At 45.2% G+C, this 14512-nt stretch overlaps 2 protein-coding genes across 3 annotated transcripts; one reads left to right on the forward strand and one right to left on the reverse strand.

Moving 5' to 3' along the window:
• Window positions 1-5036: 5036 nt before the first annotated feature.
• Window positions 5037-11034, reverse strand: LOC9269379 (ent-kaurene oxidase-like protein 1). Of its 2 annotated transcripts, XM_015787767.3 has the most exons (8): window positions 10754-11034; window positions 8917-9077; window positions 8644-8805; window positions 8349-8489; window positions 8011-8265; window positions 6464-6622; window positions 6181-6375; window positions 5037-5438 (listed from the first exon to the last, which is right to left on the reverse strand). In XM_015787767.3, exons 1-8 carry the CDS (start codon window positions 10911-10913, stop codon window positions 5121-5123), a joined length of 1551 nt encoding a protein of 516 aa, XP_015643253.1. In that variant the 5' UTR covers window positions 10914-11034; the 3' UTR covers window positions 5037-5120. The 2 variants fall into 2 exon arrangements, with proteins under 2 accessions (XP_015643253.1, XP_015643252.1); XM_015787766.3 differs by having other exon boundaries at window positions 6181-6622.
• A 754-nt stretch (window positions 11035-11788) lies between these two features.
• On the forward strand, window positions 11789-13637 carry LOC136357028 (putative CBL-interacting protein kinase 27). The gene is made up of 3 exons (XM_066311752.1): window positions 11789-11838; window positions 13262-13364; window positions 13485-13637. Exons 1-3 carry the CDS (start codon window positions 11789-11791, stop codon window positions 13635-13637), a joined length of 306 nt encoding a protein of 101 aa, XP_066167849.1.
• Window positions 13638-14512: the final 875 nt, after the last annotated feature.

Here is a 14512-nt window from a genome sequence, read left to right on the forward strand (position 1 = left end):
TTGATCCAACGGGAGCCACCTCCCAAGCAGGTACAGCAGGCGCCCTACCTCCACCATTACCGAAGTGCCGACTGCTATGTTGATTGGCGTTTTGGCGACGATGCCTGACAAACGCTATTTGATCATCCAGTACTCCCAACTTTAATCCAGCCTACCAAAAAAAAAAAAAGAACACTTAAATCTAGCCGACAGCCGAGATACATATGGGGTGTCCTCATCTCAAGCATCATCCACCTTTAGAGAAAGGTGAAAGCAAAGCCTTATCTTCATGTCTAGGGCCATGCTGATCGAAAAGTCTAAGAAATTGACATGCATGCTTGTTTCAGCATATTATTATCAGTGGCAGCCAATTTTTTTTAACTTAACTGTAAAATTAATTTACTGCTTTTTTATCGTTTTGTTTTTATCCTTGGCTTTTAAACTGCCAAGAGTAGATGTTAAAACCTTTAGCCTAAAATGATTTATTACATTGTATTGGTCACATTTCTTAGACTTGTGTAAGCCAAAGCCCAAGAAATAGATGGAATAAGTTCACTTTTAGTCTCTCTATTTGTCGCCAGACCGATTTTCGTCCTTTGACCATAAAACCAGGTACGACCCGTCCCCTAACTTACGAAAACGGGGCAAACGACGTCCCTCGGCGGTTTTGAAGGCGGTTTTGATTGACGTGGCGCCTATGTGGCTTGTTTGACTAGGTCTCCATCCCACGTGGCACTTATGTGACAATTAATTATATCTCGGAAAAATAATAAAAAGCGTCATGAATCATACCTGTACCACATCTCGAGGGATCAAATCGACAGCGAATCATACCTGTACCAGGACGATCAAAACTAACACGAGCAATCTCAGGGGAGAAGCCACCCCGGTGGCGAGTAGTCCGACGGGCTTTGCTCCGGCAAGAAGCTGTCCACACGCGGAACCGCCGCCGCCGCCGCCGGTAGCCACTTGCCGGTGTCTCTGCAGGGATATCGCCGTCGCCGAGCCGTGAACACTGCCGACTCGCGGTAGAGCCTCCCGTCATCCAGGAAGTAGACGCCCTCGCCGAACTCATCGCCCGGATAGTCGCCCGCGTCATACGATCTGGAGCAGCCTCGCGCGACGAACAGCATCCGCCCACCCAGCGATTCCAGCTCCTTCCATGCGTACAGGGCCTCGATGCGCGTGCCCGACAGCGGCTCCACCATCTCGAACACCTTGAACGCGGACGTCCTCGGCGGCGCCATCCGCTGCCCAGGAAGGAGAGAGAGAGGGGAAAGGAGTGAGGAGTGAGGCTAACATGTGGGGCCCACGTGGGCCTCACAATTTTAAAAATATTTTTGTGTGCAGCTGACATGTGGGGTCATGCTTTTTATTATTTTTCCAGGATATAATTGCCACGTAAGCGCCACGTCAATGCCACGTGGGATGGAGACCTAGTTAAACAAGCCACGTAGGCGCCACGTCAGCCAAACCTTCTTCAAAATCGCCGAGGGACCTCGTTTGCCCGGTTTTTATAAGTTGGGGGATGGGTTGTACCCGGTTTTACGGTTGAGGGACATAAATCGGACTGGGCGACAAATAGAGGGACCCAAAGTCGACAAATAGAGGGACACAAATACGTACCTAACAGGCCCATGGTCGATCGTGTGACAATCATACGAGGACACCTCTCTAAATTCCATTCCTAATGGGCCTATTTATATTGGCGGGCGAAAAACATCACCCGTCCCCACCCCCATAGGATACCTGGTGGGTGACCGGGGCCCGCATCACCCGGATGGAGTTAATACTCCATAAAAATATTGCAATACACTGAATAAGTATGATAAAATTTCATTAGCCCCCGGCGATGGGGTTGGTTGTAGGAAGAAAAGGGATTAGGGTTGATGGGAATTAGAATGTTAAGATGGGAAGTCAGGTTTACACCATGCCCTAGCATGACTGTGTAATTGACAAGTCCCCTCCTCCAGCGGAAAGGTCCTTTCTTAGTTGCTAGTGTTCTGTGCTCAGATTTTGTAGGCTGGTTGCCGAAGAGGAAGCCTTGTCGCCCCCATAATCCGTGCACAAAAGCATCCATCTTTCAAGAATTAATCATCCATTCAAGTTTCAAGTATTTTTCAAATTTTCAATTCATCAGCATAACACAGCATGAAATGTTATATTAAATTTCCCCCCATTCTATTCTCATGGCCCTGCAACGCTCGTGTGTTGCGCATTTGTTTGCTCCCTCGGTGGGAAAAGCCTAACCTCTCTCCCATCTACATGGATGATTCTTCGCTAAGTGTGGGGGCTAAGTTTTCTAGCCCTATCCTAGCATTAAGTTGAGCCCTAGGCGCCATCAAAGCCCGGACCGCCATGTTGGCTCTTCTGTAGCGGCTGATTGGGTCCCGTCGACTGGCTATGGTGCCTGGCCCGGCTCTGCTGTGGACGGGGATTGCTGGCTCTAGAGTTTTTCGGCTCTCACACTCGTGCGAAAGTAGTCATATGTGTAGAAGGAAGAAAGATTGAAGGAGGCCACCGAAAGGAAAGAGTGAACAAAATGTGTAGCATGGGGGAGTAGGCTCGTGGGAACCTGACCTCGTTTCCTAAGTGGTCGCAGGCTTCCCTAAATGGTTCGGAGCCCATGGTGGGAAGCCCTCTTCGAGCCAAAGGTTTGAAAGGTTGCGACGTGCAAGCAAGATGAACCAAGTGACACTCTCAAACAAGGATGAACAAAGGTAACAAAGGAAGTATTACAGTACCCGGGCCAAAGCAGACACCTCTAGGAAAGCTCCGCGTTGGCTAGGGGTTTTTTCTAAGCATAGCATTTTTAATACTTCCTTTAAGTTTATATCTTCCTTGTTCATGCTTATCAGCAAAATTTACAAATCCATGAAACCATTTGTCCAGCATGATTAAAATTATGGCTTATAAATATCTCTCACCCATCTCTTCCTCGCGGTCTCGTGGTACCCACGTGTCGCGCTCGCTAGCCCCCTTGGTAACATGAAATTTGTATCCGCTTCATCCATTCAAACGGTTCTTCGCTAAAAGTGTGGGGGCTACGGTTTCTAGCTCTATCCTATTAATTCGTCGAGCTCTGGGCGCCGTCGATGCCCGGGGCCCCCTGTACTGGCTCTTTTGTAGCAGCTGGCTTTGGCCCCGCCGGCTGGCTGTGGCGCCCACCTTGGCTTGATCGCGGGTGAAGATTGCTGGGTATGGAAAGTTCGGTCCTCACACTCACGCGAAAATAATCGTTTGGATATATGAAATAGAACGCGAACAGAGGTTAAGAAAAGGCAGGGGCAAGCGAGGGAGAAATTCTTGCCTTGCGTAGTCTAAGTCTAAAGAAATACAAAAAAAATCCACTTATACAATTTCATCTACATTGAATTTATATATCAGAATAGCGGATAGAGGCCTCATTCAAGGAGTCAGGTCCACTTACTTTATCTTTCTTTCCAATTTTATGGGGTGGGTTGGTTTGATAAGACCCCTTTTTGCTTTGTTGAGGTACGCAGCGTGAGGTCGCGGACCCAAGAGAATCAAACAACGTTTGCTGAATAGATACAGGAAATAAGTTCACAGCCTAAGGTACGGGCTGGCGAGTCACCCTCAGGCTGGGGCAAAAAAGGCGCATGAGCTCTAGTGCCAGTAAAGAAAGGAGAAGATTGGTGGCGGCGAAAAAAGAAAGTAGAGGAGCTAGGTCACAGTAGGAGCGAATTATGGCGAGGAGGGGGGTTTTGAGCCATAAAAAAACCCCACGTATCGGTTCCGCTCCCATGCCCACAGCGTCTCGGAAACTGGGAAGGAAGTGGGGAGTTAAGGTGACGTATGAACGTGGCTAAACTCCCACCGCCTAACTCCTAGAACGACAGAACAGAAACCGGGCCCAAATGTCATTAGACTAGGAGAGTGGTGTCAACCCTGGCCACCTGGGAAAGGTTTTGGTCAGGGCTAACACCGGGGGCTACTGTCCATGATATGGGCCTGGGGGTATCATGTTTAGAGGGAGGAGGTCGCCCCCGAACCCACGTGGCGCCCCTCGAGGGGGGTCGGGCCCGAGTTGGACGGGCGGTTGCCCCCTCCCAGCTTAGGGTACCGAGTTTGGAGGGAGTAGGCCGCCCCCAAACCCATGTGGCACTCCCCCGAGGAGGGTCGGGCCTGGGGTGGAGTGGCTGCTACCCCCTCCTCACTTGGGGGTTGGGCCGTCCCGACCCCCTCGACGCATCAGCCTACGCGTGCGAGTTGGGTGGGCGCACCCAGCGCCCAGCTAACCGCATTGAAAGCGGACTGAACGAGCGCATCACGCCGTATTTAATGCGGCGTGCAGCGCGCTTGACCGGTCTGTGACTGGTCGAATGACCGATGGGACTAGGGTAGTGCGCCTGCACGCTGCCCATGTGTCAGTCGGTGCATCCCCTGTCACATCGTGATGATGGGAGGCTTTTTTAGCCTCTCATCCCAGCCGGAGTCGATTCGTCTGACCCGGTCAAAGCAGAGTTTCCATATCCCCGCGCAAGTAAGGACCCAAAAGTCTTCACTCATTAAATAGCGAATGACATGGGCGTCCCCCGTGTCAGGCGACATAATTTGATGGGCCCCACAACCGAGGTGGCGTGCATGTGGCTTCCAAGTTAAGAAACAAGACATGCGTTTAATAAAAAGATTGTACTCCTTCTCCCCTAGATAGGTTCTCTGGGCCCATATGGTAACCCCTTGAGGTTTAAAAGGAGGTTCATGCCATCTAAGGGAGGGGATGAGCCCTTTTTCAAACACACACTTGAGATCCTTCGTCTCAAGCGCTTGTAATCCCCTCAGCTTCAACCAAGCACAGGAGCAAGGTGTTACGCTTCTCAGCGGCCCGAACCTGTATAATCCCCTTTTGTCTCATCTTCTCTGAGGGGCCTGACCCCCTCACTTTCTCTCCCCCATCACAGGAATCCTCGAATCTAACCCGCTACCCTTGGCCGAACTCACAAAGGGGGGCCTCACGGTTCCCTGCTAGAGGAGTTCATCCTCCGACAGATATATTATAATATATGTTTTCTCCTATCCATAACAAAGCATGGAGATTTTGCTAATAGTAAATACATCTCAAAGACAAGTATATATCATTATTCAACGATCGAAAAACAGCTTCCAATGAATATAATGGTTCACATCCTTCCTCTGGGCGTGAGGTGGACATGAAGCGGGTGGAGCTTGTAGGCGGTGAACTGCACGGTGTCCACCTTCTCCTCGTCGCCCTCCGTCAGCCTCCACCCGAACTCCTGCACGAAGCGCGCGATGGCGGTGCACGCGATGTGCATCACCTGTAGGCTCCCTGCGCAGGCCCTCCTCCCGGCGCCGAACGCCATCGTCTTGTACATGTCTGCCACCTCCAACCTCCCGCCGGTGAACCTCTCTGGCACCCACTCCTCCGGCGACTCCCACTCCTTCTTGTTCATGTTGCACCCGTACAGGTTGATCACCATCTGCTAGCAAATGACCATCACTTGTTAGATTGTCAGGGTGATTGAAATTTTGGACTCCCCCAGAAAGCAATTATGGCCGCATTGTTTCACGTATTCGTGGAATAATAATACGTGAAATAATCCAAACAGCATATTTACAAACGAAAAGTAATTTATAAATAAAACTTTTATATACGTGTTCTTAGCGATCTAAAAGCAAAGGCTGAAAAATAAACTTCTGTAAAAAAAGAACTCTCAAAATCAGCTTTAAATTTAAAGTTAAAAATTTAAATTTTGGTTGATAAGTATAAGCATAAGCGAAAAAGATGAGGCCCACCTGAAAACTCTACGAGAAGTCAAGGACGACGAGTTTGCCCAATATGATAAAAGTTATTGGATTTCAACAGGCAGGTTTGAAACAAAGGATACAAGATAAGTAGAGCTTAGTCTTCTATTTTTTTTCTTAGCTTTCTTGTTTTCTTACGGTCTAGTGTGAATATAAAGGTCGGATTTTAATCCATTCTCTTGAAAAAAAAACCAACATTTTCAGAATTTTCCAAAGTTTTGTGAATTTGGTTAAAATTTTATTCAAATTCAGTTAAAATTTCAAATAATTTCGTGCAAAAATAAGTTCCAAAAACACCGAAGTTCGTGAAATTTCGGTGACACCGAAATCACTGAAATTTTGGCGACACCGAAATAACTGAAACTTCGGCCCAAACTGAAAGTGTAAACCCTGCCATTGTCGTATGGTTGTGCTTACCTCGGTGCCGGCGGGGACGTCGTAGCCTGCAAGCTTGGTGTCCTCGTGGACGAACCTCGGGGGTATGAGCGGGACAGGGGAGTGGCGGCGCAGCGTCTCGTGGAAGACGGCGTTGAGGTACGGCAGCCGCGGCAGGTGCTCCTCGGTGACCGTCTCGTCGCCGCACACCTCCCGGATTTCTTGGTAAAGCCGTTCCTGGCATGACCAGAAAAACGCCCAAAAGAAAACGTTTGGGTTGATAATGCCAAGAATGAGCTGGAACAGAGTAACAAATATTTCTTGCCTGTTTGTCAGGGTTCTTGGCAAGCTCGTACATGGCCCATTCTGTGGCGACCAAGGTAGTATCTGCAGCCTCTATGAGTTCCTCCCACACCAGCATCGTCAGTTGCTCATCTGTCAGTGTGTTCTCTGCCAGCAAGAAGTCCAGATAGCATATCTTTGCCTGCATATTTATCTCAGTTTCATGGAGCCAAAAAGAGATGATATGTGGACATAATACTTGTTTCTAAATAACGTCGTTGACTTTTTTAAATATGTTTGATTAATTGTCCGTCTTATTCAAAAAATTTAAGGAATTATTAATTATTTTCCTATCATTTGATTCATTGTTAAATACATTTTTATGTGAGTAAATTGCACTAGCGGTCCTTAAACTTGTAACGAGATTTCACTTAGATCCACAAACTTATAAAACGCGCATCGAGATCCCTAAACTTGATTTAATGTATCATCCCGATCCAAAGTCTTGTTTAACAGTGGTCTTGTCTACGTGGCGTAGCACGTGGACGATGACATGGAATTTTTTATTTTTTCCTCCCTTCTTCTTCCACTCTCATCCCTTCCCCCACCTTCTTTTCCCCACTGACGCCAACAAATGGCCAGACGCCACCGAGGCGCCGATGCCTCCCCTCCCACTCCGCCCACCGCCGGCGGCAGCGTCACCTCTCCCATCCCCGGCGGCCTCGCTTCTCCTCTCTCTATGTGTGTGTGTGTGTGGGCGCGCGCGCGCGGATCGGACCGCCTCTCCCCTCTCCTCACGACGGTCGGGGAACCGCGGCGGCGACGATGACAGCGAGGTCGCCAGATCTAGCCACAATCTTGTTGGATCCGGTCGTGACCTCGGCAGGCAAGTCGATCAGTGTTGGGCAAAGAGCTCTGTGCGGTGGAAGGCGATGAGCTCCGCACAGCGTAGGTCGACGTGATGGGCAGCGGCAAGCTCTGTATGACAGAGGATGACGAGATTGGCAGCGACGAGCTCTGCACGGGAGAATGCACGATCTCGTTGGGGAGCAACCACGCCACTAGTTATCACTATCGCCGCCCGGAGTTGTCATCGTCCCCCCAGCCTCCGCTCCGCCATCGACCACGCGCTTTGCCTCCGATGGTCAACATCATCTCTCTCGTTGCCTCCCTCTCTCCCTTTGCATGCCACCGATACATATAGAGGTGGAGGAAAGAGAGAAAAAAAGGAAAAAGAAATTTGTGCCATGTCATCGTCCATGTGGCATGCCACGTAAGGTAAGACCACGGTCAAACGAGACTTTGGACCAGGATGATACATTAAATCAAGTTTAAAGATCTCGATGCGTGTTTTACAAGTTCGTGGATCTAAGTGAAACCTAGTTACAAGTTTTAAGGACTGCTAGTACAATTTACTCTTTTTATGTAGATATATAGTTTTACAAATTTGACTAAAGTTTTTGAATAAGATGAACGGTCAAACATATATTAAAAAGTCAACGGTGTCAAATATTTAGAAATAGAGGGGGTAACTTTTTTTTTTGGCATAGAAACAGAAGTTGTCATTTGTCAAAGTATGCATTTCGTCACCTCTCCACGCACAATCCTTTCCTTCTGTTGCTTGATCAAGGCGCGCATCACCGCGGTTCGTCTAGCTTCTGCGGTAAACACTCTTGTTTCGAAGCTCTTGTTTGGAACCCAGCTGAGGTAGGAGAAGAAGTCTCTCCAATCAACCTCAATTGCGCACATCATCATGTCGGTCACAGTGGCGTTGTAGATTTCTTCCTTCGAAATGTCCCTCCCAAATTCATCCACGTAGACTGAACTCACATCCTCTCCTAAGCTCTGAAGTTTGCGACATTCATTGTCAGTGCCGGAAATAACAAATCGACCATCTGACAGTTCAAGTTCAGAGAGACAATCCAAACCTGGATCATGGACAACCGGAATAGCTCATCCTTGAAAACATCTCTAAATATCAGAGGAACATGTGGGTCATCTTTCACCAGTTTATGGAAAGTGCTTAACATGTTATTGATCATCATATCTCTTGTGTCACGAAATTTTTTCTGAAATTTATGGAAGCATTGCATTGTCAGACCACAGATAACTGAAACTCTGTAAGTATAATTGGTAGCAGATGATAAGTACTGAAAATGCACACTGGAGTTATTGAGAATAATCAGTAGTAAAAATCAAAAATGAAATTGTTGAGAAGTATACCTGTGCAGAAGTACCCAGCGTGCTTGACATGACATAACGCTTCACCATTTTGTGGAAATCACCATAGTCGCTGGTAGCAACCATGGATTTATCACGAGTAAGCACTGTCAGTGCTTTGGATAGCTTTCGGGTAGATATTGATGAGAATTTTGCAACCATCGCCTGCAAAAGATAGTACAGTATTGGTTTGTGTTATTTATGATCAAATCAAATGTGAGACTATCATTCTAGAGTTAGCAAGTCAATTGAAATGATAGACAACTTCTAAGTCACCTCCTTGGCTACTTCAGTTGAATTGAGCACAACTACGGAAGAAGCCCCAATCCTTATGGTGTAGATTGGGCCATAAATTTCAGCCCATTTTGTGAAGGTCTGATGAGGCTTCTTTTCTTTCAATTGATGCAGATTTCCGATTATGGGTAAACCAGGAACAGCTGCATGACAATAAAATAAAATCATAGAATCATGGGAGACTAACTTGTACACTAGACTGAAAACTTGAAATGGGTTATTTGATAATTTGTTTGCATAGATGATAACACCATATATTCATGCAAGTAATTACTAGCCTAGTGATGAATTAGTGTTGTCCCTTTCTTTGGTGATGTTGTAAGATATTGACAAGATGATGGTCGATAAGCTCAGAATATCAAATAGAATTAGGTGATTATAGACCAGAATAATTAATACATTGCATATAAATATAACACACACACATATCTGCGAGACTTTTCAAAACAAAAAACTGCCGACTCAGGACTACATCGTTTCGCTTAGTGATGGAATAAGCGAAACAGTATATTTGTAAATAGAAAATAATTTATTAATAAAATTTTTATAGACGTATTCTTAGACAGGCCGATTCGGCTCGGTTAATTCCATATTGTCCATGTTCCACGAACAAATGATGTACCATATGTCTCCAGTGAACCGGGAGTCTTTTGTCTACTTATACTAAAAGAAGGTAACAATCGACAAATTTAGGGATTCTCATTTCAGTTTTATTTGCAAAGTAATAAAGCTAGTTATGTGAATTTATTGGCTGTTAACGGAAAACAGATGTATGTTATTCCATCATCATGGGGCAATAATTGCATGCTAACCTAGCATGATATCTTTATAAAACGAAAGAATAAATTTGGACACTTTTTATGGATTGATGAAGGTTTTCTAAAGTTTGTTAAAATTATTCCATACTACAAAAGGCTAGTCTCTACCCCTCCGTCACATTAAAAAACCTAATCCTACGAACTAACCTGGACACATATAACAATATAATATATGTGTACAAATTCATAGTTAGGGTTGTTTTTTTATAGAGTAGTAACTCCATCCATTTCTAAATATTTGACGCCGTTGACTTTTTTAAATATGTTTAACCCTTCGTTTTATTTATAAAATTTAAGTAATTATTAATTATTTTCCTATCATTAGATTCCTTGTTAAATATACTTATATATACATATAGTTTTACATATTTCACAAAAGTTTTTAAATAAGACGAACGGTCAAACATTTGCTAAAAAATCAACGGTGTCAAATATTTAGAAATGGAGGGAGTATGTGATATCATTTAATTATGTACTTACTCAGAATGTTTCACTGTAGGATAGTTTCCTAATTTTCAAATCCACACTACGTTAGTCAGAAGAACTAATGTGCTAGAAAAAAAAATCAAGAGAACAATAATTACCAACTAACTGTTATATCCAAGTGGTCCGATGAGGATAGCTTTGGAAAAAGCTACTGCAATTGATGAATCACTTTCTACTGTTGCAACTGAAAAATCACGCTCCCAGCCAGAAGTAAACGGAAGTCTACAGTAAGTCACTGGGAGATGAGCAACCACCGTGTGCATGAAAACTAACATTAAGGAATAAAGTATAGGAATAATTAATTATTTACCACTCTCACGGAGGGTGATAAATGATTTGTCACTAAATCCACATGTCATAGACACATGAGGACACATGAGGGCCCATATGTCATTAGACAGCGAGTGACAAATAATTAATTAACACATCTTAAAAGTGGCGAAAAAATTAAATGTCCCTAAAGTTTAGTACCTTAAGCTTAAGGCTTGAGAGAGAGATATTAAGCCCCGGCTGACCTGGGGGCGCGTTGGGGCGTTTCCTTGGCGCGATCACGCCGGCCCTCTCGGCGAGCGCGACCGCGGCAACGAACCCTCCGACCACCGCCGCGGCGACGAACACTCCGACCACCGCCGCCGCCCCGACCCCGCCCGCGCCGCCCGACACGAACGCCTCCATGGATCACCCACACGCACGCGCGGCTCGTCGCCGTCGCCCGCTTCAGTTGATCGTGGAGTTGGGGGAGGAAAAGCGACAACTTAATCAATGCTGCTATGATCAACGATGGCATCTACTACTACAACTTAATTCATCGATGCGAGACTAGGCCATATATAGATGCTGACATGCTGCTATGATCAACGAGATTCGTTTAAAATAATAACTGGCATTAATCTTCTTTTTTTTTTGTTATCCCCACAAAAAGGAGCTGTTTGACACGTCCTTTTTTCTTTCCTTTTGAGAACAAATTTGACACGTTCTGAGATGGCATCTACTTCAAAGAGTTTAGGGAATATTATCGATCAGTACTATTTTGTTTTGTTTCTTCTGAATGATATACATAAATGCTTGCTCTGTTAAATATAGGACGTCGTTGTCTTTTGAATGGTGGCGTTTAACCATTCGTGCTAGATAAAAGTTTATGCAAATGATTTTTCTGGACAAGCACCTTAATAGATTATAAGCGGACCATGAGTATCCGCGTACGTAGAAATCGACCATATTTTTACATATGGCTTCTTAAGAGGTCCGTATGTAAAAATAAATTTTCGCAGATGGTCCTCTTTAAGAGCCGTATGTGAAAATAGGGCTATTTTTCAGACAGACATCTTAAGTAGCCGTATGCGAAAATAGGGCTATTTTTTCAAATGGATATCTTAAGCGGACACACGGAAAAATGTATTTTTTTTAGACGTGCCTCTTAAATACCTGACCTACCTCATCTTTCCCTTTTAGCATTTCAAATTTTTTAAATCATCCTTATCTCCTCACCTCTCTCTCCCAGGAGAGAACTTTCTCTCCACTCGCTCACTCGATTCCACTCCTGGGCAGCAATGGCTGGTGGTCGTGTGGTGGCGAGTGGCAGTCGGCCGGTGGACGCGCGGTAGGAGGCGATGGGCGCACAGCAGCAGGCGACATTCGGCTAGCGACCGCGTGGTCGCAGGTAAGGGGCGACAGCCATCCCCCGTGTGGATACAGCGGCTGTGGCAAGAGGAGCACTGCGGTGGCGGCAGGCGCGCGACAGCGGCAGGAGGAGGCAGGCGGGCGGCGGGCGCACAGCAAGTGGTCGGTGGATTCGAGGAATTTGATATTTTGCGATTTTTTTGTTCGGATTTTGGTTTTTGCACGTGGACGACATAAATGCACCCGCACGCGTGCGGGTGCGCCACCCGCATAGAAAAATTGTCATTATCGCAAACACTTTTGGGCAGACAGGCTAGAGGCCCGCACGCGAGTGTTAGGTTTTTATTGTATAATTACTTCTTATATGGTCAATGATCTTCACAATTTTCTTTTAAAAGAAAGGTTACTAGAAAGAGATTGGTAGATATGGGAAGACGATGAATTCTATCGTCTCTCCGTCTTATTGCTGAGAGCAACTGTAATAAGGCCTTAAAGTTATTTTTAAAGAGTGTTACGTTGATTCTCATAATGATATGGAGGAGCCGAGTTGCCCTCGTATAAGAACACTCTACAAGATACAAGAGAGATGAAAGAAAAGGACCAACAAACTAGGAGTAAATAAATGAGGTATTTGGGCAGATGTACTACATGAAATGTGTTGTGTGTGTGTCCTATTTTGTGAGCACTACACTACGACTACTCCCTCCGTCCCAAAATAAGTGCAGACATAAGTTTCCATGTTCAATTTTAATCGTCTGTCTTATTTGAATTCCTTTTATAATTAGTATTCTTATTGTTATCAGATTATAAAACATTAGTAGTACTTTATGCGTAACTTATGTTTTTTAGTTTTTTTAAAAAAATTTAAAATAAGACGGACGGTCAAAGTTGGACACGAAAACTCATGGCTGCGCTTATTTTGGGACGGAAGGAGTAGATAATATAGATAAAATTAGAAGTGACCATTATCTTTATTATTAAACTTGTGCTGCTAGTAAGGCATAATTGTTATTATATACCACATAAAAGCTTGTGATACCAATATAGCGAAATATATATTGTTTACATAGAACTATATAATAGACATATAAAACCACGGATGTATATTGTATTAGGCAAAATTTGCTGTAGGACATCTAAAAAATGTGTAATTAGCTGTGGGACATCGCAAAAACGTGAATTTGCCTAAGGACACTCTAAAAGTGTAGTAATTTGCTGCAGGACCCTGGACGCATTAAAATATAATATCCACCTAATTGATGAGAGAGAAACCACATCAAATGACCATTTTGCCCTTATCTTTATCTTGCTTCTTCCGACATTTCTAAAAAGAACAAACACCAAATCACATCAGCGTGGTGTATCACTGTGACCTTGAGCTTGAGAACCTGCTGCTTAACTAGGCTGAGAACCTCCGACTTCGGGCTCAGCACAGTCAACTACCATGCGCGCCCCGACGGGCTCCTCCACACCGCTTATGGCACGCCGACGTACGTTGTCCCCAAGGTACTCGCCGGGTGGCTACGATAGCACCAAGGCCGACCTCTAGTCCTGTAGCATCATCCTCTATTGCTCGCCGGCGCGCTACTGTTCCAAGACGAGAACCTGGTGTGCATCTATCACAAGATGCGGCAGGGTGACTTCAGCTGCCCGACGTGGTTGACAACGGACGCACGGAAGCTCATCAAGATGTTGTTCGACCTCAACCCAGACACCTGCATCACCTTCGCCGGCCTCCACAAGATGCAGTGGTTCCGGAAGATGGCATATGTTCAGTGACCCATCACCAAGCTCGCGCAGGAGCCAGTGGACATGCTTGGCAATGTCGACAACGACAAGGATGAATTGCGCAAGGTGCTGAACGCCTTCCACCTGATGTCCCTTCCAAGGGCTTTGACTTGTCGCCGTTGCTCGTGTGTACGACCCTGCCGTGTCGCAAGGGCGAGCCACGGCGCGCGTGGGTGGCATGTGATTCACGACGCGCGAGCCGGCGAGCGGCGTGGTCACGCGATTGGAGGCGCTCGCGATGGGCAACACCATGCCTATGCACGTGACGACGAGCAGCGTGTTCAGGGTGTGCCTCGAGTGTGAGGAGCCATGGGGCGGCTCGCCAGTGCATTTTATTTGGTTTGGTGTTTATTCTTTTCGGAAGCATCGGAAGAACAGCAGGAAAAGGGGAAGAAAATAAGGGCAAAACGGTCATTTGATGTGGTTTCTCTCTCATCAATTAGGTGGATATTATATTTTAATGCGTCTAGTGTCCTGCAGCAAATTACCACACTTTTGAAGTGTCCTTGGGCAAATTCACGTTTTTGCGATGTCTAATAGCTAATTACATATATTTTAGGTGTCCTGTAGCAAATTTTGCCATTGTATTATAATACTGGAAAACCAGCTAGTGATACACATCCATAGGAAGAGTATTAAGTTTCATGGCATGTTTATATTTATATTTACTAGCCACTTTATTACAGATTAAAGTAAATTATGCATGTGCTAATATTGCTTAAAGCATATTAACTGTTACTAGGTTCTAGGAATAATTTCGTTCATTTATATGTCTTTGCATGATATAAAATAACATAGAATCATACTAGAACTATTTCGGAATATTAAAACAACGAAGTAGTTAATTAAAAAATATATACAACAAA

This window comes from Oryza sativa, chromosome 6 (assembly GCF_034140825.1).
Source record: "Oryza sativa Japonica Group chromosome 6, ASM3414082v1".
In the NCBI taxonomy this organism is placed as follows: domain Eukaryota; kingdom Viridiplantae; phylum Streptophyta; class Magnoliopsida; order Poales; family Poaceae; genus Oryza; species Oryza sativa.